General features: G+C 51.2%; 1 protein-coding gene across 7 annotated transcripts in view; it reads left to right on the top strand.

The window, feature by feature from the left end:
* ci (cubitus interruptus) overlaps positions 1 to 24,222 on the top strand; it is a 404,515-nt gene that overhangs the window by 331,201 nt on the left and 49,092 nt on the right. For all 7 annotated transcript variants that reach the window (XM_070124718.1, XM_070124719.1, XM_070124720.1 and 4 more), the window contains one exon: positions 21,370 to 21,489. In XM_070124718.1, the coding sequence (XP_069980819.1) occupies positions 21,370 to 21,489 (120 nt within the window). The remainder of the gene's footprint in view (positions 1 to 21,369; positions 21,490 to 24,222) is intronic.

Genomic DNA, 24,222 nt, shown 5'->3' with positions numbered 1-24,222 from the left:
GATGGTGATATTGATAATGATAAAGATAATGACATTGACAATAAGTGTGATAATGATGATAATGGTAATAGTATTAATGATAATTATGATGATAATGATTGTAGTAGTAATAATGATTATATTAATGATAAATAACGATAATATTGATAATAATAGTATTATTGATAATGATGATGATAGTAATGCTAATATTAATAGAAATAATAATAATAATAATGATTCATAATTATGATAATTTATCCATTCGCTGAAGCAAAATAACGTAATAATGAGAAGCAACACCAAAAGAAATGATAAAATGGCGAAATACGAAGCTGGGAAACAGAAAAAAGACGACAGGAAGAGTAAAAAAAAAAAAAAGAAAACATGGGAAAGAAGAGGAGAAATAAAGGAAAGGGAGAGAAGGGAGAGAGGAGAAGAGAGACAAAAAGAAAGGAATAAGAATAAGGGATAAATAGAGAGAAAAAAAATCAAGCAGAAGAAAAAGAGAAGGCATAGGAAGGAAAGCAGGGAAGGAGAGGCGAATGAGGGGAAGGGAGGGGAGGGCGAGGGGAGAAAGTGTCGTGTTGCGGTCGCCATGACAACGGAGGTGTTGGCAGCCGTTTGTGGTCGCACCTCGTCAAGCCCTCTGGGTCATTTCTGGCACTTTAACGGTTAGTTCGCTCTCATTAGCCGCAACTTTCCCACGGCGAGCCATAACCCTGTGGGAGAGAAGGGGGGGTGGGGGTGGAGGAAGGGGTGGAGGGTGAAAAAAGGGGGGGGGGGTGGGGGTTTCGGAGGATGTTGAGGGTGAAAAAGGGGGCGGTGGAGAAGGGGTGGAGGGTGAAAAAAGGGGGGGGTGGGGTGGATGTTGAGGCTATAGTGAAAGGGGCTGGGGGGTGGAGGGTGAAAAAAGGGGGGGGATAGGGTGCATGTTGAGGGTAGAAAAGGGGGGGGGGGTGGAGAAGGGGTGGAGGGAAAAAAGTGGGGGTGGGGTGGATGTTGAGGGTGAAAAGGGGGTGGGGATGGAGAAGGGGTGGAGGGAAAAAAAAGTGGGGATAGGGATGGATGTTGAGGGTGAAAGTAGGGGATGATGGAGAAAGAGTGGAGGGTGAAAAAAAGGGGAGGGTAGGGGATAGAGTGGATGCTGAGGGTGAAAGAAGGGGGGTAGGGGATTGTGCTGAGGGTGATGGGAGAGAAAGAGGGGTTGGAGAAGGGGTGGAGGGTGAAAAAAATGGGAGGGTAAGGGATAGGGTGGATGTTGAAGGTGAAAAAAGGGGATGGGATAGGGTGATGCTGTATGGGAGAAGAGGAAAAAAGGGGGAAACGAGGAATAGGAGGGAAAGAGAGAGAGAGGAGAGGAGGGTCCGTGAGAGAGAAAGAGGGAGAGGAGGAGGGAAGGAACAAGAATAGGAGAAAAAAACTTGAGGGGAGGGAGAAAGAGACGTAAAAGGGGAAAGGGAGACAGACAGACAGGCCGATAGATAGATAGATAAATAGGTAGATAGACAGATAGAGGGAGAGAGACAGATAGAGATAGAGTGAGTCATGATAATTAGAGACTTATGAAACGGAGTAAGAAATGAAGAAGAAATACAATAACTCGAGATACATAAAAAACAGCAAAAATATTGTTGTTGTCATTCCTGTTGGACGACCTGCGCGCCATCTCTCAGCGATGCGTGGAATTAATGGGTCGTTTTTCTTTTGTTTTGTTTCGCTCGCCGTATTAATTTCACCGCGACGGCGTCAAAAGCTCTCTCTCTCTCTCTCTCTCTCTCTCTCTCTCTCTCTCTCTCTCTCTCTCTCTCTCTCTCTCTCTCTCTCTCTCTCTCTCTCTCTCCTCTCTCTCTCTCTCTCTCCCTCTCTCTCTCTCTCTCTCTCTCTCTTTCTCTCTCTCTTTCTCTCTCTCTCTCTCTCTCTTTTCTCTCTCTCTCTCTCTCTCTCTCTCTCTCTCTCTCTCTCTCTCTCTCTCTCTCTCTCTCTCTCTCTCTCTCTCTCTCTCTCTCTCTCTCTTTCTCTCTTTCCCTTTCTCTCCTCCTCTCTCTCTCACTCTCTCTCTCTCTCTCTCTCTCTCTCTGTCTCTCTCTCTCTTCTCCCTCCCTCCTCCTCCCTCCCTCTCCCTCCCACCCTCTCTTCTCTCCCTCCTCCCTCCCTCTCCCCTCCCCTCCCCTCCCCTCCCCTCCCTCCCTCCCTCCCTCCCTGCCTCCCTCTCTCTCATTCTCACTCTCTGAATGAGGAATGGTGTCCATCTGTCCGGCACTGACATCCAGAGGAAGAGAGAAATCCCACGGCCCTGCTCTGGCACCCTGGGAAGCCACAGCGACGCCCTCTATGGTCTGGCACCCTGGGGAGGGAGGGAGGGAGAGGGAGGGAGGGAGGGAGGGAAGAGGTAGAGGTAGAGGGAGGGAGGGAAGAAGGAGAGGGAGAGGGAGAGGGAGAGGGAGAGGGAGAGGGAGGGGGAGAGGGAGGGGGAGAGGGAGAGGGAGAGGAGGGAAGGAGAGAGAGAGAGAGAGAAGGGAAGGAGAGAGAGAGAGAGAGGGAGGGAAGGAGAGAGAGAGGGAGAGGGAGGGAAGGAGAGGGAGAGAGAGAGAGAGAGAGAGAGAGAGAGAGAGAGAGAGAGAGAGAGAGAGAGAGAGCCACAGCGACGCCCTCTATGGTCTGGCACCCTGGGGTTCGAAGGGGAACCTCAGCACGCTCTGGGAAAACCTCAGTGCCATATACGGGAAAAGGGGAGAAAGAGAGGAGAAAGAGGGGAAGGGGAAATGTTATTCTGTTTAGAAAAATGGAAATACGATAAAAATGAGAAAAGAAGAGGGAAAAAACGGAAATAGAATGAAAGAGAGAGAGAAATAAAGAATATATGAAAAAACGAGAAAGGAAAACGAAAAAAATAAAATGAAAGAGACAGAAAAAAGAAAATACGAAAACAAAGAGAAAAGAAGAGAAAAAAACGAAGATAAAATGAAAGAAAACAAGAAAATGAGAAAACAAAGAGAAAAGAAAAAGACAAAAAAAAAACGAGAATAGAAAGAAAGAGAGATAAAAAAAAAGAAAACACGAAAACAAAAAAGAAAAAGAAAAAGGAGAAAAAAACAGAAAATATAGACTGAAACAGACTATATTTACGCCCCAATTTTCCGATTCGTCAAAGCGTCGCGGACTTGGAGAGACAATTTCGCGAAGATTTTGGCCAAACGCCAAATTTCTTCTTTAAGACGGAAATGAAAACCAGATGACCCTTTGGATTGGTCGCTCCCTTCTCTTTCTTCTTTTATTTTTCCTCTTCTTTCCTCTCTTTTCTTTTTTCTGTTTTCATCTCTTTCCGTTGTCTTCTCTTTCTTCTTTCCTGTCCTCTTCTTTCCTCTCTTTTCTTTTCTGTTTTCATCTCTTTCCTTTGTCTTCTTGTTTCGTCTTTTCTGTTTTTCTTATCTTTCCATTATCTAATTGTTTCACTTTGTCGTCTTTTTTCTCTTTTTCTTCTCTGCTGTCTTCTTCTCTTCTTGTATCATTTTATTTCTTTTTCTTCTTCTCTTCTCTTTCTTCTTTCTTTCCTCTCCTCTCTTCTCTTCTCTTCTCTCTCGTTCTCTCTCTTCTTCTTCTCTTCTCTCTTCTCTTCTCTTCTCTTCTCTTCTCTTCTCTTCTCTTCTCTTCTCTTCTCTTATCCTCTCCTCTCTTCTCTTCTCTTCTCTTCTCTTCTCTTCTCTTCTCTCTCTCTCTCTCTCTCTCTCTCTCTCTCTCTCTCTCTCTCTCTCTCTCTCTCTCCTTTCCCCAATCCTTCTATTTCTTCTCCTCTCCCTCTCTCCTTCACCCCCCCTCCCAATCCCTCTCTCTCTCACCATGCGCGTTCAATAAGGCCGAGCAGGTATATGCGTGCTGTACAAGCGTAACTGTCTATGTTGATCGTTCATTCATGTTGTTTTACGATGTTGTGGATCTGCCTTTCGGTGATCGTGACGCTGTGAATGGGAGGCGGCAGGATTGAACGCTATTTTTCGTTCGTTTCGTCTTTTTTTTTAGGTATGAACGTTATTAGGTTCTTGTTTCGTTCTGCCTTTTGGTCGTTTGTGGATTTTTTTTTCAAGAATTTAGTTTCGTTTTCTTTTTTTCTTTTTTGGTTTGAGTTTTTTTTTATATTGTATTGTTATTATGGTGTGTGTGTGTGTGTGTGTGTGTGTGTGTGTGTGTGTGTGTGTGTGTGTGTGTGTGTGTGTGTGTGTGTGTGTGTGTGTGTGTGTGTGTGTGTGCGTGTGCGTGTGCGTGTGCGTGATGGGAACGGCGGTCACATTAACAACCCCCCCCCCCCCCTCCTCCCCCGGCTCTTGGCAAAACCTGCATTTCGTTCGTCCATTTGTCTCGGCAGAATCTCCTTTTTCATCGCAGACAGTTCTCGAGGAAGGAAGAAAGAAAGAAAAACAGAGAGAAGGAAAGAAAAATTGCTTTCGCATTTTCGCGGCTCTTGAGTACGCGGAGGTGCAAGATGTCACCAGATTTTTTTTTTTTTTTTTTTTTTTATTAGGTCAGGTGAACAGCTGATTAGTTTGAATCAACCTGAGGTATTTTTAGATCATAAGTGTGTGAGTGTGTTTGATGGGATCTTCGTTTATTTCTCTCTCTCTCTCTCTCTCTCTCTCTCTCTCTCTCTCTCTCTCTCTCTCTCTCTCTCTCTCTCTCTCTCTCTCTCTCTCTCTCTCTCTCCTTCTCCTTCCTTCCTCTCACTCCCTCTTCCTCTCTCTCCCTCAATCCTTCCCCCTCTCCCTCCCTCCCTTCCTCCGTCTCTCCCTCTCCCTCCCTCCTACCCTCCATCTCTCCCTCAATCCCTCTCCCTCTCCCTCTATCTCTCCCTCCTTCCCTCCATCCTCTCCCTCTCCCTCTCCCTCTCTCCTCCTCAATCCTTCCCCCTCTCCCTCCCTCCTTCCTCCTCTCCCTCCCTCCGTCCTTCCCTCTCTTCCTCCCTCCTTCCCTCCGTCTCTCCCTCTCCCTCTCTCTCCTCTCTCCCTCCCTCAATCCTTCCTCTCCCTCTCCCTCAATCCTTCCCTCTCCCTCTCCCTCTCCCTCTCCCTCTCCCTCTCCCTCCTCCTTGGCACCGCCCGCCGCTCCCCGCCGTCGTCGTCACCTCAAACGACGCCTGACGGAGCCCGACGGTGACATACGGTGCCAGGGGGAGGGTGAGGGTAGGGGGAGGGGAGGGGGGGTTCAAGCGCTGACGTTGTCTGACGTTCTTGCGGATCCCCCCCTCCCCTCTCCCCCCCCCCTTCCCCAACCTCTTGCATCGGCGCCCATAAAAGAGATTGCCTCCCTCTTCCTCTCTCTTGTGTCTCTCTCTCTTGCTTCATTTCCCCTTTTCTCCCCCTCCTCAGTTTCTATCTTTAATGCCTTTTTTCCCCCTCTCTATCATTTTACTGTCTACTCTCCTCTCTCTCTCTCTCTCTCTCTCTCTCTCTCTCTCTCTTTCTCTCTCTCCCTGTCTGTCTATCTCTCTTTGTCTCTCTCTCTCTCTCTCTCTCCATCTTTTTCCCCTTCTTTTCCTCTCTCTCTTTACCCTTTGATTCATTCTCCTTCTCCACCTCTACCTTTTCCTTCTCATCTACTCTCCATCTTTACCTTTTTTGCTTCTTCAATTCTTCTCACCTTCCACCCCTTCCTCTTGCCTTTCTCGATCTTCTCCTGTTTCCCTTTTTCTCCCTTCCATCTGTTTCTCCCTTTATTTTATTGCACTTTTTTGCATCTTCGTGGGTCTGCTACTAGGGAGGGGGAGGGGGGTAGGGAGGTGGAGGAAGGGGGAGGGAGTAGGTAGAAGGAAGGAGGGGGGAAGGAGTGAGTAGGAGGAGCAAGGGGGGAGGGAGTAGGTAGAAGGAAGGAGGGGGGAAGGAGTGAGGGGGAGGAGCGAGGGGGGAGGGGGTGGGTAGGAGGAGCAAGGGGGGTAGGGAGTGGGTAGGAAGAGGAAGCGGGAGGGAGGAAGGCGAGAGGGGAGGGGGACAGGTAGGTGGACGAGAAAGGGGGGGGGGGGCAGCAGAGGCGAAGGAGGGGAGAAGAGATCAGATAAAGGCAGTGACATGACACTGTACCGCACCGCGCCGAGGCTCCCCCTCTGCCGCCGCCGCCGCTATCTCGCCACGCTGACGTCGCCGCGGCACACCACGCCGCCCGCCGCCCGCCGTCGACTCGGTGCGGCGGCGTCGGGCTGGCCTCCGGCGGTGCCCTTCGTCGCCCCATTCGATCGTGGCCTTCGGCGATACCCTTCATCGGTGCCCTTGGCCGGTGGCGGGGCGCGGGCGCGGGGTGGTGGGCGCCTCGTCAATAAAGCATGAGGACAGATTTACCCGGGTGAGGCGTGAGACACCGCCTCTCGCCCGCCCTGCCGGTGTCAGCTTTCTGGCACTATGCGAGCAATGCGGCTGATGCCACGCCCAGGGTAGCTAATGTGGCACTGTTCTCCTCCGCCTGCCGTCCCTCTGCCTGCGACGTGGCACTACTGCTCCCTAGTTTACCCACGAGGTGTTGATGCCCTCCCGCTGCGTCGCCAAAGTAGCTGCGAAATGCCCGGGCAGCGCGGCCAGAAGGCTGCCTCCGCCCCCTTCGCCGCCAGTGCCGCCAAGGGCTCCGTCGGCGCTGGTCCCTCGGCGCGTCGGGGCTTCGCTCTTCCTCCGAGGGGCTTTGCCGGGGACGTTATCGCTGCCTGTTCGCTTGTCGCGGGAATCGAGCGTCAGAGAACGGGGCCACGGAGGGTGCCACGGAGGGTGCCACGGAGGGACAGTGGTGGCACCGGTAAATCTCCGCTGACACCGGCGCGATGCTCGGTTGGCCAGCGAGGAATACCATAGCTTGTAGCGGTGTTGCCAGCGCTGGCGACCCTGCAATAGCTGTGGTGTTTCTAACACGAAAAAAAAAATTTTCTTTTTTTTTCCTTTTCTCTCTCTCTTTCTCTCTCTCTCTCTCTCTCTCTCTCTCTCTCTCTCTCTCTCTCTCTCTCTCTCTCTCTCTCTCTCTCTCTCTCTCTCTCTCTCTCTCTCTCCCTCTCTCTCCTCTCTTCTCTCTCTCCCTCTCTCCTCTCTCTCCCCCTCCCTCACCTCTCCCCATCCCCCCCTCTCCCTGCCCTCCTACCCCCTCCCCTTGGCCTCCCATCCCTGCCCCCCCCCTCTCCTCCTCATCCCTGCCCTCCCCTTGCCCCCCTCCCCTCCCCTCCCACGCCCTCCCCTGCCTTCCTCGAGCCAGTAAAGAGAGGGTGTTTAGCGCGTAGAGGGCAGCGGTCAGGCCTCGATGGCACGCATGGCACCCGAGGTTTTTCTAAGGCTCGGAGGGGCTTAGGATGGCACTGCGAACCACCAGGGGGGAGGGGGAGGAGGTAGGGAAGGGGGAATTAGCAGTCCGTCGCCGCTGTTTGTTTGATGGCCATTGGGGGGGGGAGGCTAGGAGGGGGGAGGAGGGGAGGGCACACTAAGCTTCTAAGAAAGAGGGGAAGGAGGTAGGGGGGTAACGTTGAAGGGGGGAGTAGGGGAGGGGGAGGGGAGCAGGGAAGAAAGAGGGGGAACAGCCTCTGGATTAGGAGGGTGATGAGAAAGGGGAAGGGAGAGTGTGAAGGGGTGGAAGAGAGTGAAGGGGGATAGGGGAGGAGGGGGAGTGAATGGGATAGGAGAGGAGGGAGAGTAAATGGGGATAGGGGAGGTGGAAGAATGAAGAAGGATAGGGAAGGAGGAAGAATATGAAGGAGAAAAGAGGAGAATGAAAGGGAGATAGGGAAGAATGAAGGGAGAAAAATAGGGCAAGGAAGGGAGAGGAGAGAGAGAGAGAGAGAGAGGAGATCATGGGGTTGTCTACGACTCGTCTCTTATCGTCGTCGGAATGTTAATTGCTTGCGTCTTTACGTGTCGATCGAGGACCGCGATCTGTCGGGCGATGGTGCGAGGTGATGGTGCGATGGTGCGATGTCGATAGTGTGGTGGCGATGGCGACCGATGGCGACCGATGCACCCGTGTAGATAGGGTTTAATTGGGCACATGTTCTTCCCTTTATGGGGGGGGGTTAATAACGCGATAATGCTGACGTCATGAGGGAGGGGGGAGGGGGAGGGGGAAGGTGAGAGAGAGAGAGGGAGGGAGAGAAATAGAGAGAGAGATAGAGAGATGTAGATAGATAAAGAGAGAGTTACAGACAGACAGAGGAAGAATGAAACATGAGAGGGAGAGAAAGAGTGAACAAATAAGAAAGAAAGATAATTATACACACCATATATTTCACCTCTTTATTTTTCTTTCTTTCCTCTCTCCTTCTTTAACTGCCTCCCTCGCACACCTTTATAACGTTAAGAGGGGACGTTAGAAGCATCAGTGAAAAGGTCAGATGAGAGGGGACAGCTGTGGAGATCTGGCTGCGTGAGTGATGTGTGTCTGTCTGATAGGGTTGTGTGTGTGTGTGTGCGTGCGTGTGTGTGTGTGTGTGTGTGTGTGTGTGTGTGTGTGTGTGTGTGTGTGTGTGTGTGTGTGTGTGTGTGTGTGTGCGTGCGTGTGTGTGTGTACCTGTGTGTGTGTGTGTGTGTGTGTGTGTGCGTGCGTGTGTGTGTGTGTGTCTGTGCCCATGTTTGTGTGTGTTCCTTTGTACGCATTACCCTCCCTCCCCTACCTTACCCCCCACCACAACCAAACATTCCCACAACCCTCCCCCATTCAACCTCCCCCCCTCCCACAACACCATCCCCTCCCACGCCAACACCCAGACACCTTTCTTTCCCCCTGCAACATATTCTATTACACCCGCGGCCACAGGGAGTTTATATCTCACACGGCTGAGGGTAACAGCTCCATCTGATAACAGGTACTCTATGTACGGCGCTTGTACCTGGGGGTGGGGGGGTAAAGGAGTGGGTGTTGAGGGAGTGGAGTGGAGGGAGGGAGGGAGGGAGGTAGGGAGTGGAGTGGAGTGGAGTTGAGTGGAGTGGAGTGGAGTGGAGGGAAGGAGGGAGGGAGGGAGTAGAGTGGAGGGAGGGAGGGAGGGAGGGAGAGAGAACAGAGAGTCTGCAGGTGAGGGAGAAGGAGGGAGGAGAGTGTGGGGGAAAGGGGGTGAGAGAGTGGAGGGAAGGAGGGAGGGAGGACAAAGAGTCTGCAGGTGAAGGGGGAAGGAGGGATGAGAGTGTGGGGGAAAGGGGGTGATAGAGTGGAGGGAAGGAGGGAGAGAGGGAGGAACAAGAAGTCTGCAGGTAAGGGCGAAGGAGGGAGGTAAGGATGCGAGTGTGTAGGGGGTGGAGCAGTGGAGGGAATGGAGGGTATAAGAGAGGGAGGGAGAGGGTGAAGGGGACGAGGGAAGAGAAGGTGGTAGGGAGAGAGAGAGGAAGGAAAAGGTAGTAGGGAAAGAGAGAAGAAGAAGAGGGTGATAGTGAAAGGAGAAGGTGAAAGAGAGAGAGAGAGAAAGAAAAAGAAAGAGAGAAAGAAAGATAGAGAGAGAAGAATAAGCTGATAGAGATAAAGAAAAAAAGAAAGATAGATAGAGAGAGAGAAGAACAAGGTGGAAGGGGCAGAGAGAGGGGGAGTAGGGGGATGCAGTAGGGGTGTGGGGTGTGGGGGGCGAGGGTGTGTGTGTAGCCGTCAGAGCGAGCCGAGCACGATAAATGCCCCGACCAGACCACAATGGCCGTTCTCATTACCTGAGCAGGTACTCGGCTGAAGAGAGAGTTAGTTAGAAGAGATGTCACTCGAGGAGGAGATGGTGGGGGGGGGAGAAGGGAGAAGGAAGAGGAGAAGGAAAATGGCAAAGTACGGGAAGGGAGAAGGAAGGAAGGGAAGAGGGAGGTGGGAGAAAGGAGAGAAAGGGAGAAGGAAAATGGTAAGATAAGGGAGAAGGAAGGAAGGGAAGAAGGAGGTGGGAGGAAGGAGAGAAAGGGAGAAGGAAAAAGAGAAGGAAAATGGCAAAGTAAGGGGAGGGAGAAGGAAGGAAGGGAAGAAGGATGATGGGAGGAAGGAGAGAAAGGAAGAAAGCTAGGGGGAGAAGAGAGAAGGAAAAGGAGAAGGAAAATGGCAAGATAAGGGAGAAAATTAGATGAAAGTTCTTATATATTTTTTCATTTATTTATTTATCAAACTATCTATTGAAATTTCTAAAAAGAATACTGATCTTTGTCTCGCTTTTTTTTCTCTCTCTTTATTTCTTTTGTCTTCCGTTCGCCTATTTTTCCTCTCTTTATTTCTTTTGTCTTCCGTTCGCCTATTTTTCCTCTCTTCATTTCTTTTGTCTTCCGTGCGCTGTCTATATTTCTTTTGTCTTCGTGTTGCACATCGGCCTTCTCCTTTACAACATGTTGAGTCAGGTCCTCGCAATCACGGGCGGTATATTTTTCATTTTTTTATTTACTCAATCGTGTCGGCGTAAAGAACATGAATAATTACCCCGCTGCGCTTAAGACATATTTAATAAAGACATTAAAAATATGAGAGAGAGAGAGAGAGAGATGGAGAGGGGGAGGGGGAAGGGGTGGGGGTGGGGTGGGGTGGGGTGGAGGTGGGGGTGGGGGAGAGGGGGTGGGGGAGGGAGGGGGAGAGGGAGAGGGAGAGGGAGAGGGAGAGGGAGAGAGAGAGACAGACAGACAGACAGACAGAGAGACACACACACACACAGAGAGAGAGAGAGATAGGGAGAAAGAAAGAAAGATACAGAAAAAAAACGAAGAACGATAAAGTAGACACCTAGAAACTAATTGATATCTAAGCCGCATTAAGTTGCATTAAGTTGCATCATCCTAACCGCCGGCGCGCCCCGCTTTCACGCCAAATGATCCACACAAGCATTTTATTATCTCACCGCCGGGAGACGAACCTCAGGCAGCGGTGCATGACCAAAGGCAAGCGCAAGCACGGGCGGCGGCGGGAGGGGGGGGGGGGGTTGGCGGCGATGACGAGCAAGCGCAAACAAGAATATATTTCGAGTCAAAAGCAAAGGTTTATGGCGCCCGACTCGACGATGGGGCGGGGGGGAGGGGGGGGAGGTGACAGGGCAGAAATTCGCGGCAGTGACTGAACGCGAACACTCGATCATCACACGTACGCACATACGAACGCATGTATGTACTGACACACACGCAAACGAACACACACACACACACACACACACACACACACACACACACACACACACACACACACACACACACACACACACACACACACACACACACACACACCCCTTCCCTTCCCCTTCCCCTTCCTCCTCTCCTTCCTCCTTCCCTCCCCTCTTCCTCCTCCTTCCCTCCCCCCCCATTTCCTCCTCCTCCCCCCCACTCCTTCCTCCTTCCCTTCCCCCCACTCCTTCCCCCCACTCCTTCCTCCTCCTCCCCCCCCCCATCCTTCGCCCCCAACATTATTATCTCACCGCGACTCAACGCCGAGAAGGGAGGGGGAGGGGGCGGGGGAGGGGGTGAGGAGGTCAAGGCAAGGGGAAGGGGGAGAGGGAGGGGTGGGGAGGTCAAGGTAAGGTGGGGGGGAGGGGGTCATGACTAATGACAGGTAGCAGGGTGTCGTTATTTTAATCGTCATCCTTATTAGATCTCTGAATTTACGAAGGGGAGGAGGAGAAAGGAGTGGAAGAGGGGAAGAAGGAGGAGGAGGAAGAGGAGCAGAAAGAAGTGGAAGAGGAGAGGAGGAAGAGAAAGACGTGGAAGAGGGAGGGGGAGGAGGAGAAGGGAGGAGGAGGAGGGAGGAGGAGGGAGGAGGAGGAGGAGGAGGGAGGAGGAGGAGGAGGAGGAGAAAGGAGTGGAAGAGGAGAGGAGGAGAAGAAAGGAGTGGAAGAGGAGAAGGAAGAGGAGGAGGAGAAAGGAGTGGAAGAGGGAAGAAGAAGAAGAAGTAGAAGAAGGAGGAGGAGGAGAAAGGAGTGGAAGAGGGGAAGGAGGAGGAGGAGGAGGAGGAGAAGGAGGAGAAAAAAGGGAAGAGGGAAGGAGGAGTGGGAGGAGGGAAAAGGAGTGGAAAAGGGGAAGGGGAAGTAGGAGAAGGAGGAGGAGGAGGAGTGGAAGAGGGGAAGGAGGAGTAGGAGACGGAAGGTTAGGAGGAGAAGATGAAAATAAGAAAAAAAATAGAGCACGAGAAAGGGAAGAAATGAGGAGACAAGAAGAAGGAAGAATAAAAGGAGAAGGAGGAATAAGAGTAGAAAGAAGAATAAGAGGAGAAAGAGGAGCAAGAAGATAGAAGGGAGAGAAGCAGAAAGAAGGAAAAATAAAAGGAGAGGTAAGAATAAGAGGAGAAAGAAAAGCAAGAAGATATAAGGGAGGGGAGGAGAAAGAAAGAAAAATAAAAGAAGAAAGAGGAATAAGAGGAGAAAGAAGAGCAAAAAGGAAGAAGGGAGAAGAAGAGAAAGAAGGAAAAATAAAAGAAGAAAGAGGAATAAGAGGAGAAAGAAGAGCAAAAAAGGAAGAAGAAACAAGAGAAAGAAGTAAGAACAAAAGGAGACAGAAGAGCAAGAAAGAAGAAGGGAGAAGAAGAGCAAGAAGAAAGAAGAAGGGAGAAGAAGAGCAAGAAAGAAGAAGGGAGAAGAAGAGCAAGAAAGAAGAAGGGAGAAGAGGAGTGGGAGGAGATTTATTCCCCGTGATAGTGGGCGATCGACTGCAAATGAGCCATCAGCTGAGCCAGGCGTGTTGGGTGACTCGCGACGACCGAGGCTGCTGCTTGATAATGACTAATTACGCGATGCTGTGCTTAATGACCCGCGGGGGAAGGCGATCAGCTGATAGGGCGATAAGGTCCCGGGGATCGACTCGTTCTGGGGGGGGGGGAGTGGTCTTCTTCTTCGCTTTCTCCTCTTCGCTCTTCGCTCTCCCTCTCTTCGCTCTTTACTTTTGTCCTTCTCTCCCCTCTTCACTTCTCTCCCTCTCCCTCACTCCCTTCTTCACTTCTCTCCTCTCTTCACACCGCTCCCTCTCCCTCCCTCCCTTCTTCTCTCCTCTCTCTCTCTCTCCCTCCCTCCCTCCCTCCCCTCTTCGCTTCTCTCCCTCTCCCCTTTTCACTTCTCTCCTCTCTCCTCCCCTTTACCTACCCTTACCCCCTCTTCTCCCCCACCCTCCAGAATTGACTCTACGGGGCCGGGGGAATAGGGGTAGGCAGAGAGAGAAGGGGAGGGGGGAAAGAGAAGGGGAGGGGGAGAGGGAGAAGGGGAGGGGGAGAGAGAGAAGGGGAGGGGGAAAGAGAAAGGGAGGGGGAAAGAGAGAAGGGGAGGGGGGAAAGAGAAGGGGAGGGGGAAAGAGAAGGGAAGGGGAGAGAGAAGGGGAGGGGAGAGAGAGAAGGGGAGGAGAAAGAGAAGGAGGGGGAGAGAGAAGGAGAGGGGGGAAAGAGAAGGGAGGGGGAGAGAGAGAAGGGGAGGGGAAGAAAGAGAAGGGAGGGGAGAGAGAGAAGGAGAGGGGGAAAGAGAAGGGAGGGGGAGAAAGAGAAGAGGAGGAGAAGGGGAAGGAGGGGGAGAAAGAGAAGAGGAGGAGAAGGGGAAGTGAGGGGGAGGGGGGCGGTAGGTGGTTAGGTGAAGATGGTGTCCGGCGAACCACAATACTTCATGATAATACCTGAGCTGTCACCGAGGCTGGATTGTTCCGCCAATCAGCGCACCGATCCCGCAATGCGCGATGTTGTGATTGGTGGATTCTTCGACGTGTCAGCGGTTTGCCGGAATTTGATTGGGGGAGGCGGGAGAGGGGGGGTGGGGGTGAAGGGAAGGGGAGGAGGTGGGGGTGAAGGGATGAGGGGAGGGGTGGGGCTGAAGGGATGAGGGGAGGGGGTGGGGGTGAAGGGGATGAGGGGAGGGGGTGGGGGTAAAGGGATGAGGGGAGGGGGTGGGGGTTAAGGGATGAGGGGGAGGGGGTGGGGGTTAAGGGATGAGGGGAGGGGGAGGGTGAAGGGAAGGTGGGAATGGGAGGGAGAATGGATAGGAAGAAGGGCGGGGAAGAGGTGGAAAGAAGGGGAAAAGAAGAAATTTAAGAGGAGAGGGTAGAGTGAGGGATAGGGAGAAGAGGGGAAAAGGGAGAGGTAAACGAGAGTGACGGGAAGTGAAGGGGTGGGTGGGGAGGAAGGGAAGGAAAGGGAGGAGGGAGGAGGGGGAGGAAGCGGCATGACTCAGCACCTATTGTATGGAGAGAGAGAGAGAGAGAGATAGAAAGAGATAGAGAGAGAATGTGTTTAGATCGTAGGTGCTAAACTGACACTTGTTGAAGAGCAGTATTGAGTCTACGTAGGGGGTGGGGGGTATTGGGGATCGGGGGATGGGGAGGGAGGGAGTTGGATTCGGGGAGTTGCAGGAGGAGTGGAGGGGGGAGTGAGGAGGGAAAGCGTAGTAGAAGAGAGGGAAAAGGAAAAGGAAGGGAAAAGGGAATAGAAAAGGGGTTAAAAATTGAGGAAGGACAGGGATAGAGGCAAAAGAGGGGAGAAGAGGGGGCTATGGTGTGTTAGGGGGGGTAGGGGTGTAACCTTGTATATTGATGAGGCTGTGCTGAATATTAGGAAATGTTGGGTGTTGTGGATAATGCAGATTTGGTCCTTAAACGTTCGCATAAAGGATAAGAGACAGACAGACAAAGAAGGAAAAGGAGTCGTAAAGAGACTGACAGACTGACTGACAGATAGACAGACAGACAGACAAACAAGAGAGAGCAATTGACAAACAGAAACAGAACCAGGCAAAAACATAAAATAAAAAAATCACAAGAAGGAGCGAGCGAGAGAGAGAGAGAGAGAGAGAGAGAGAGAGAGAGAGAGAGAGAGAGAGAGAGAGAAAGAGAGAGAGAGAGACAGAGAGACAGAGAGAGAGAGAGAGACAGACAGACAGACAGACAGACAGACAGAGAGACAGACAGACAGACAGACAGAAACAGACAGAAACAGAGACAGAAAAAGGGATTTCAGAGTCCACACACACATACACATACGCCGACACACACACACACACACACACTTACGGGCGTCCGAGCGGTGGACTACGGGCGTGGGCGTGTGTGTAGCAGAGACAAGTGGTCGTAGGTGTTTATTAGGTGCTGATGAGCAGCAGGTGCACGTGTGTGGGTATTTATGGAGTGGTTTATAGAGTTTCTCCCGCCCATACTACAATCGTGTGGGCGTCGAGAGGCGATGTGTTGGGGGGGAAAGGAATGCGAGTTTTCGACGTCGTCAAGTCATTTTTTTTCTGAGGTTTGTTAGGTTTTAAGATGATGTCTATGTCTGTTTTTTTGTTATATGTGTTTATTATTATTATTATTATTTTACGTAAGTTCCTCCTTCTTATGCTGATATCAATTATTTTTTCCCTTTTCCCTTCCCCTCTTCTCCCCAAAGCATATTATACACTGATGATGACGTAAGAACACTGATGATGACGTAAATATACTGATGATGACGTAAAGATACTGATAATGACGCAACAACGCTGATGATGACGTAAGAACACTGATGACGTAAAGATACTGATGATGATGTAAAGATGCTGATTATGACGTAAAAATACTAATGATGACGCAACAACACTGACGATGACGTAAATATACGGATGATGACGTAAGAACACTGATGATGACGTAAAGATACTGATGATGACGTCACAAGTGGTCAGGACGAGGAAGGTGTCACCAGAGAGAGATCCACTTTTTATTAACTATGGGATCGGCTCTGATCACACCAGCCTCTCAGGGTCCCTCTTTTTATGATGGGCGGGGGAGGGGGTGGGGGAGAAGGGAGGGGGAGGAAGGGGAGAGAAAAGGGGGCTTGGGGACTTGGGGGGGAGAGAAGAGGTGGGGGAGAAGGGGGCCGGAGGAACGAGAAGAGGAAGAGGAGAAGGGCGAAGGAATTGGGACTAAAGGGAGACACACACACACACACACACACACACACACACACACACACACACACACACACACACACACACACACACACACACACACACACACACCTACGTACGCACACACTCGCCCTCCCCGGCTTTGTTGTGAATCCCCGCCTTGTTACCTGACAAACTAAGTGATTTATGGCTCGAAACGTTGTTGTGATCGAGGTATCGGCGCTGCTGTGCTGGAAGGAGGGGGGGGGCGGGGGTTGGGGTGGTCGCTGTTGCAAGATCTCCGTGCTGCAATGAGGGGGGGAGGGTAGGGCAATGAGGGGGGAGGGAGAAAGGGGAAATGGTTGATGGCAAATACTATGGTACTTATTTTTATTATATATTTTTTTTACTTTTATATTTTTTTTCTTTATGCTGTAATGTAGGTTGTGGGTTGTAGGTTGTGATAGCATTGCGGTGGAATTTGGGTTGTGGGTTGTGGTAACACTGAGGGGATGTGGAGAGGGTGGGGGTTCTGGTAACACTGTGGTGGAATGTGGAGTATGGGTTGTGGTAACACTGAGGGGATGTGGAGGGGGGTTGTGGTAACACTGAGATGTGGAGAGGGGGTTGTGGTAATACTGTGGTGGAATGTGGAGTATGGGTTGTGGTAACACTGAGGGGATGTGGGGGGGGTTGTGGTAACACTGTGGTGGAATGTGGAGTGTGTATTATGGTAACACTGAGGGGATGTGGAGGGGGGGGGGTTGTGGTAACACTGTGGTGGAATGTGGAGCATGGTTTGTGGAATGCTGTGTTGGAATGTGGAATTTGGGATGCAGTTCACCGGTAGAAGCTGGAATGTGAGATTTCGAAGCATTGCGGAGTAAAATAAGGCGACTGTTTATTAAGCCGCATTGACGAAATTGCAAACGTTATAACAATCAACATCTGCAAATCACTCCAACGAAGAGAAATAACACATTTTAAAAATTCTATTACATAAAACCATCAAAAATCGATTAGCAAACAACAACAACAAACCAATCAAACCACAACATAGAAGAAAAAAAACAACAACACGGCAACGGTTCCCACACACGATACCCCATAACCGCGATCTTGCGGTATGCTAATCCCTCGCTAGACTTGGTAGCAAAAGGGGGTATCGGTGTTGTCATGGTAACGTTATAGTCTTGCGGTGGCGGGTCGACTTCCGGTGTTGCGGGCGTCGACGAGGTAATGAAGTGGTTTGCCAGTTTACCGGCGCGTGGGCGTGGGAGAACCACTTTTGAGGGGGTGGTGCAAGGGGGTGGGAGGGGGTGGAGGGGGGATTTTAGGCGTTCAAAGTGGGGTCTTTAAGGGGTAAGAGGAGGAGGAGGGGGTCGTGTTTTAAGTGGGTTCTTTAAGGGGTAGGAGGGCAGGGGGGTCGGGTTTTAAGTGGGTTCTTTAAGGGGTAGGGGATTTTAGGTGTTTAAAGTGGGGTCTTTAAGGGGTAAGAGGGGGGAGTCGCGTTTAAAGTGGGTTCTTTAAGGGGTAGGAGGGGAAGGGGGTCGGGTTTTAAGTGGGTTGATTATAGATTAGTTTTATGTGGTTGAGATTAGGGATGGGAAGGGACTTTTAGGTGGATTTTCGTGTTTTAGTTGGATCATATAAGGGTGGAAGGGGATTTAAGTGGATTGCACTGGGCGGTGGATTTTTCACATGAATCACACAGAAAGTGGAAGTCTTTTCTTGTTCTAAGTGGAAACATTTTTTGCAAGTGGATTATACATTTAGTGGAATTGGATTTTCTTGTTTCAACTGGAGTATTTGTACAAGATTTGTTCTTCGAGTGGATCACCAATTGTCCATATCTATGATTAGATCTAGACATTACATTCACCCGAATTGTGCTACGAATGTTAGTGTAATTACTAATGTACGTGGACGATGGCCAATATATATATATTAGTGGATATCATAGATGTTTACACCATGATTAGGTAATGCGATGTGGCTGTGTGGGTATCAGGTGGAAATGACCTCTCGGGGTGGCAGAGGTCAGAGAAAGTGGGTAGAGGAAGGTCATAGTAATAGCTGTGGTGGTAGCAGTAGTAGTAGTAGTAGTAGTGGTGATTGTAGTTGTTGTTGCTGTAGTAGTAGTGGTAGCAGTAGTAGTTGTAGTAGCAAGAGTAGCAGCAGTGGCGGTATTAGTAGTTGTAGTAGTAATAGAAGTAGTAGTGATAATACGAGTAGAAGTAGTGGAAGTAGTAGCAGTTGTAGTAGCAGCAGCAGCAGTGGCGTTGCAACAGCAGCAGCGGCGCGGCGCAGCAGCGGCGCGGCGCAGCAGAGGCGGCGGCGCAGCGAGCGCGGAGGAGCGGTTAGCGGCATATTAAACCATTACGATTCAGTAGGAGGTGATTTCTTGGCTGAGGCGGCGGCTACGCCTCGCCCAGACTTATTTACGGGGTTACGCCCACTCCGCAGCGCAGCGCCCTGTCCAGCCCTGTCCGCCCGCGCCAGGCCGAGGGGCTGCGGCGGCGCGGCTGAGCGAAGCGGAGCGGCGAGCGAGCGAAGCCTTGTGGGAGCGAGGAGGTCGGGTGAGACGGGGCCAGTGATGAGGACGTATTTGTATTGCGGTGTATAAATGACCTGTGTGCAAATGACTTAATTTTCGTCACTCTCTCTCTCTCTCTCTCTCTCTTTCTCCCTCTCGCTCTCTCTCTCTCTCTCTCGCATTAAATCGGATATTTTATATCGCGTTCGATCGCTCATGCATACGGCCTGGCAGATCGCGTGCCTTGGGTAGGGGGCGTGAGGGGGAGGGAGGGGGGAGGGTGGACATTTCACAACACTTAGGGAGACCTGAACCCTTACGTCGGCCCTTAAGCGCTCCCTTAACCGAAGTCCTCTTAAATGACCTCCGCGCGGCTCCTCCCTGGACCGATATTAAATAAAACGTCGTGTGAATCGCAGAGACACTTCATTACCATAAACGTCGAGGGCTGTGATATCACGGGAGCAAATTGCCGGCGTGCAGCGGGCCGGGCGAGGGACGGGGGCCGGATAACGCGGGACTTCATAAGGGACTTAACTAAGCTAGGATTTCCTTTGGTGGCGATCGCGTCTTTAGCCTTCCTTAGCTCGTTGCGGCGTGGTATCGCGACCGCCGCCGCCGCTGTGACACTGAATCCCGCTATCACTGGACCTCGGTGACACTGTAGCTCGCTATATCCGCACCACGATGCCTGTATCTCCCTGTGTGTTCCGGGGCCTCGCGATTCAAGTGGGGACCCCCCACCGTCATCGGCTGAGGATCACTCCATCCTTCCCTCGCTCTCTCTTCCCCTTCCCCCCAGCCCCCTCCTCCCTCTCCTCCCTCTTTCCCTTCCCCAGCCCCCCCTCCTCCCTCCTCCCTTTTCCCTTCCCCAGCCCCCCTCCTCCCTCTTCCCCTTCCTCAAGCCCTCCTCCTCTTCCCTCTCCCTCTCCTCCCTCTTCCCCTTCCCCAACCTCCTCCTCCTTCCCTCTCCCCTCTCCTCCCACTTCCCCATCCCTCGGCCCCCTCGGCCCCCTCCTTCTTCCCTCTCCTCCCTCTTCCCCAAGGGGTTAGGACACGCAGGACAGTAGGATCACTTATCCACCTTTCCATCCCCTCCACCCCCTCCCCCTCCCCCCGGGCCGGAGCGCCGCCCGGAGGAGGAAGCTCGGCCAGAACACGATCCGGCGTCTCTCGAGCGCCCTCATTAGTATCGAATTGTTTCCCCGGGGCCGAAGCGGCTTTGGATTACCGACCGAAGCAACCCGAACTATCCTCCGATCCCGTCCTCCTCCTCCTCCTCGCCCCTATCCATCCCCCTACCCCTCCCCTTCCCCCCCCCCATTCCCTTCAGGACCCCCCTTTCCACCCCCTCCTACCCTCCCTTCGCCCATTGGCTACTGTGGCGTGATTGTCAACAGCCATCGGGGGACGCGACGGCTAGTCCTCGGTTCCTCTCCGAAGCCGCGAGTCGAAACACCTTCGAAGGCGACCCACGCGACCTCGCCTGATCTTCCCTCGGCTTGACCCCATTTCTGACCTGGCCCGCGCTCTGGGATGCGATTGCGAAGGAGGAGGAGGAGGAGAGGAAGAGAAGGGAAAGAAAAGGATTGTGTGTGGGGGGAAAGGGTTGTGAGGAAGAGTGAGGCGAGACGGTGAAAAGAGAAAGGAAAAAGAGGCGATCCGAGAAGGGGTTTGTTTACGTGTGGAATGCCGTGAAAATGGAAGAAGAGAGAATCAGTTTCATTAAAAAAAGGTGCATGTAAAGGATTTAGAAAAAAAGAGAGTACGAGAGAGAGGAGAGGAGAAGACGAGAGAAGATAATATGTGGAGAGAGAAGAAGAGTTGTTAATTGATTCTGTGTCAGCGAAGTTGTGGGAACGATGTCTGCGCCGCTGGTAGCAAGGAGTCCTCAAGATGCCTTCGCAAGGAGTGATAAGGAGGAGTGTGAGTTGCGCTATATTTGTCCGTCTGGTCAGGTTTATGGATGTGTGAGTGTGTTTATTCTCGTCTCTCCTTTTATTCCCCTTTATCCGTCTGCCTCTTTACGTATCTGTGTGTATGTGTGTTTCCATCTCTTCTTTTTTTAATTCCTCTTTATCTCTTCGTCTCTTTGCCTATCTGCTTTATCTCTGCTGCGATCTATTTATGTGTATCCGTATGCATTGGCGAAAGATTTTCGGTTGATTTCTTAATAGTGTTCGTAAGATCCTCACCTTGCGATAGCGACGATTTATAGTGAATTACCTGTGGGTTCTGGACCTTAATGATGAATACTTTTTTTATTTAGAAATATATGTGTGATGAAATATATAGTGATGTAAGATTCCATTTTCCGCTGATAGTCGCGATGTGGCTCTAAGAAGGAAGATTATGAAAGGGAAGGAGAAGGGGAAGAAAGAGGAGGAGGAGTGGAAGCAGAGTGGCAAATTTAGCGCCGGTTATGACACAAATGGCCCCCTCCATGTAACGGCTTTGGCACCCCTGTCACGACTTGTACTTGCGTGTTACAAGTTAATGTTCACGAGGCTGATGTGTTGTCGCTAGCGGTTTTTAGTGTGTTACAGGCTTATCACATCATCTGTTGCCCGGTCCACGTTGCAGGTGTTGCAATTATTCGTGACGTTAATGTTCGGTGTTGAGGATTTAGCCACTCTCAACATATTGAATCTGTTGCAGATGTTGAGGCTGGTTTAGACATTCGCTTTTTTTTTCTTTTTTCTTTTCTTTTTTTTCTTTCTTTTACAGAGGCAGATTTTTTTTTTCTTTTTCTTTTTTTTCTTTTTTTTTGAATTTCGTTGCATGTTAATCCATTTTGTGCTTATAAGTCGACACTTACCAACGACTTTCGTACTATGAACAAGTAATAAACCACCCACACCCTCTCCCCCTACTACCCCCACCCACACCCCCACAAGTGTCAACGTGAGAAACAAACGCATTCTCCCTGCAACTTTAAACGCAACTTGATCAACACATAAATACAAACCAGCCGAACTTCCCTTAAGTTATATCCTTTACCCGTTTATCATTCTAACCCCTTCCTCCGCGCCGCCGTGCTCTGCATACTTCATTTATTAACTCTCTCTCTCTCTCCCTCTCTCCGTTGCAGGTTTAGCAGTGGGCGGGGACTACCTCGGAATGAGTGGGCTGGCGGCGACGAGGCTGAGTGAGCCTCACCTCGTCCCCTCGTCTACCCTTACTTCCGCTGACCTCCCCTCCTTTCTGGATGGTGAGTACTTTGGAGTTTTTTATTGTTGTTATTTTTATTTGTAGTTTTTCTTGTTTTTTTGTTTTGTTTTGTTTTGTTTTAAGGTTTCTCTGTCTTTTATCTTTGGTTTCTTTTTCTGTCTCTGTCGATCTTCAGTCTGTCTGTATCTTTTTCTTTCTCTTTTTGTCTTTCTCTCTCTTTCTCTCTTTTCTCTTTCTCTCTTTTCTCTTTCTCTTTCTCTTTCTCTTTCTCTCTCTTTCTCTCTCTCTCTTCTTCTTCTCTCTTCTTCTTCTTCTTCTCTTCTTCTCTTCTCTTCTCTTCTCTTCTCTTCTCTTCTCCTTCTCTTCTCTCTCTCTCTCTCTCTCTCTCTCTCTCTCTCTCTCTCTCTTTTCTCTCACTCTCACTCTCACTCTTCCTCCCCCTTCCCTCTTCCCTGGCCTCCTTCTCTCCTTGTCCCTCTCTCTCTCCATTTTCCATCATTTTCTAATTCTAGTTCTTGCTCTATATATCACTGGTCTATAAATTTTCTCTCTTTCATCTCTTTATTTCTTTCACACAGACGCGTTTTAAACAAGTTCCACCACCATGCATAAGCATCGTTTATTAGCTCGAGTGCCTGGTACAGATCCGAGTGCGTGGCATAAACCGGAGTGCATGACACAGATCCGAGTGCGTGGCATAAACCGGAGTGCATGACACAGATCCGAGTGCGTGGCATAAACCGGAGTGCATGACACAGATCCGAGTGCGTGGCATAAACCGGAGTGCACATCTTATTTAACAAATGCATCATTTTGCGACCCCGCATGAGGTACGTGGCGGTACAGGCAACCCATGTGAATGCACCGTGATTCATGTGTACCCCCGCCAGCATGGGTCAGGGTACCTCATGACCCCCACAGGTTTAGTGTGACCTCTCTCTGCCCATGCTTTCTTCTCCTTGTACCTCGTGCACTTATACCTCCTTATACTTCCCTATCCTTCTTGTATATTATTCCTCTTCATATATTGCCCACTTCCTTATACTTCCCTATCCTTCTTGTATATTATTCCTCTTCTTCACATATTGCCCGATTTCTATCCAGTTTAATATTTTTTTATTCACTTTCACCTTATACTATCTACTTCCCGGTTTTAGTTAGTAACTTACCAACTCCTCTCTACTTCATTACACCTTAATACCTCTACCTTATACCTTAGTCAATCCCTCCTTGTACTTTTCCCCATTTCTTATACCTTAATCCCTTCCTTTACCTTAATCTCTCACTCCCTATACCTTTTCCCCTTTCTATATACCTTAACCCCCCTTCCTTATACGTTCTTACCCTCCCCCCTTCATCATACCACCTCCCCCCCTTAACTGGAGGTATCTCTTCCTTATACCTTATCCCCACCCTCATTACACCTCAACCCCCACCTTCTTCCCCATCCCCCATCTCCCCTTCCTTCCTCCCCCATACCGTCTTCCCCTTCCCCCTCTCCCTCCCCCCATCCTTATACCTTAAACCCCCCCCCACGTTCACTATACCTTACCCTCCTCCACCTTTACCTTATACCCCCTTCCCCCTCCTTCTCCCCCTTTCCATCCTTATACGCTGCCCTGCCCCACGCCCCATGCCCCCCCTTCCCCCCACCCCCTCCCCTCCCCCCCGAGGTCTCCCGACGCGTCAAGCCCCATAACAAAGACCCCGAAGGAGCCCCTGCGTCATCGGCCCCGACGCGAACCCGTGACCCGACGTGAGGGGGTTTGACCTTAGAAACCCCCCGATCACTTAGGAGGCCTTTAGGGGGGGAAGGGGGAGGGGAGGAAGGGAGGGGGGAGAGGTGGGGGTGGTGGGAGGGAGGGGAGGAATTGGGGGTGTGGGAGGTGGGAGAGGTGGGGGAGGGGAGGAAGGGGGGAGGAGAGGTGGGGGAGGGGAGGAAGGGAGGGGGAGTGAACTGGGGTGGGGAAGGGGGAGGGGGAAAGGAGGAGAGGAGGAGGGGGTGGGGGGTGGAAGATGTATGTGGCTATGTGCGTGTGAACAGACATGTACACATACACGACCTATATGCATACATGAAGGCGTAATTCCACCGTATCTTAATATCCATCCACGTAAACCCTTCACCCCTCATACATGCCCCCTCATCCACACTCACACACAACCCCCACAAACCCCTTACCTACTCCCACCTCCACACAGCCCCACACAAACACTCACGTACGCACAAACTCCCACCTACACACAACTCCTCTCCCCCCACCCTCTCACCCCTCTACCCCTTCCTCGCCTCCCACCTCTTCCCCCATCACCCCCAACCCACCCTTCCCTCCTCACCTCTCACCTCCCCTTTCCCTTTCACCCATCCCATCCCCCCCTCCCTCTCTCCCCTCCATCCCTTTCCCCCTCACCCCATCCCTCTCCCCTCTTCCCCCCATCCCTCCCTACCCTCCCACATCCCCTCACCCCTACCACCTCACAAACCCCATCCCTCTCCCCATCACCCCCCATCCCATCACCCCCACCCCCTTTAACCCCCCCACACACGCACACGCTGCCATAGATCTTGAGGCGAGCGAGCGAGCAAGTGATACGAGCGGACCCCCTTCGGCAGCTGTTGAGTGTCAGGTCCGGCGATGACAGGCGCACAGGCCAGTAAATACCGAGACAGAGCTGGGAGACTCGCTGTGTGTGTGTGTGTGCGTGTGTGTGTGTGTGTGTGCGTGTGTGTGTGTGTGTGTGTGCGTGTGTGTGTGTGTGTGTGTGTGTGTGT

The sequence above is a fragment of the Penaeus vannamei genome, chromosome 8, assembly GCF_042767895.1.
Source record: "Penaeus vannamei isolate JL-2024 chromosome 8, ASM4276789v1, whole genome shotgun sequence".
NCBI lineage: Eukaryota > Metazoa > Arthropoda > Malacostraca > Decapoda > Penaeidae > Penaeus > Penaeus vannamei.
Note: the sequence above shows the minus strand (reverse complement) of the source record. Positions and strands in the feature narration are given on the sequence as shown.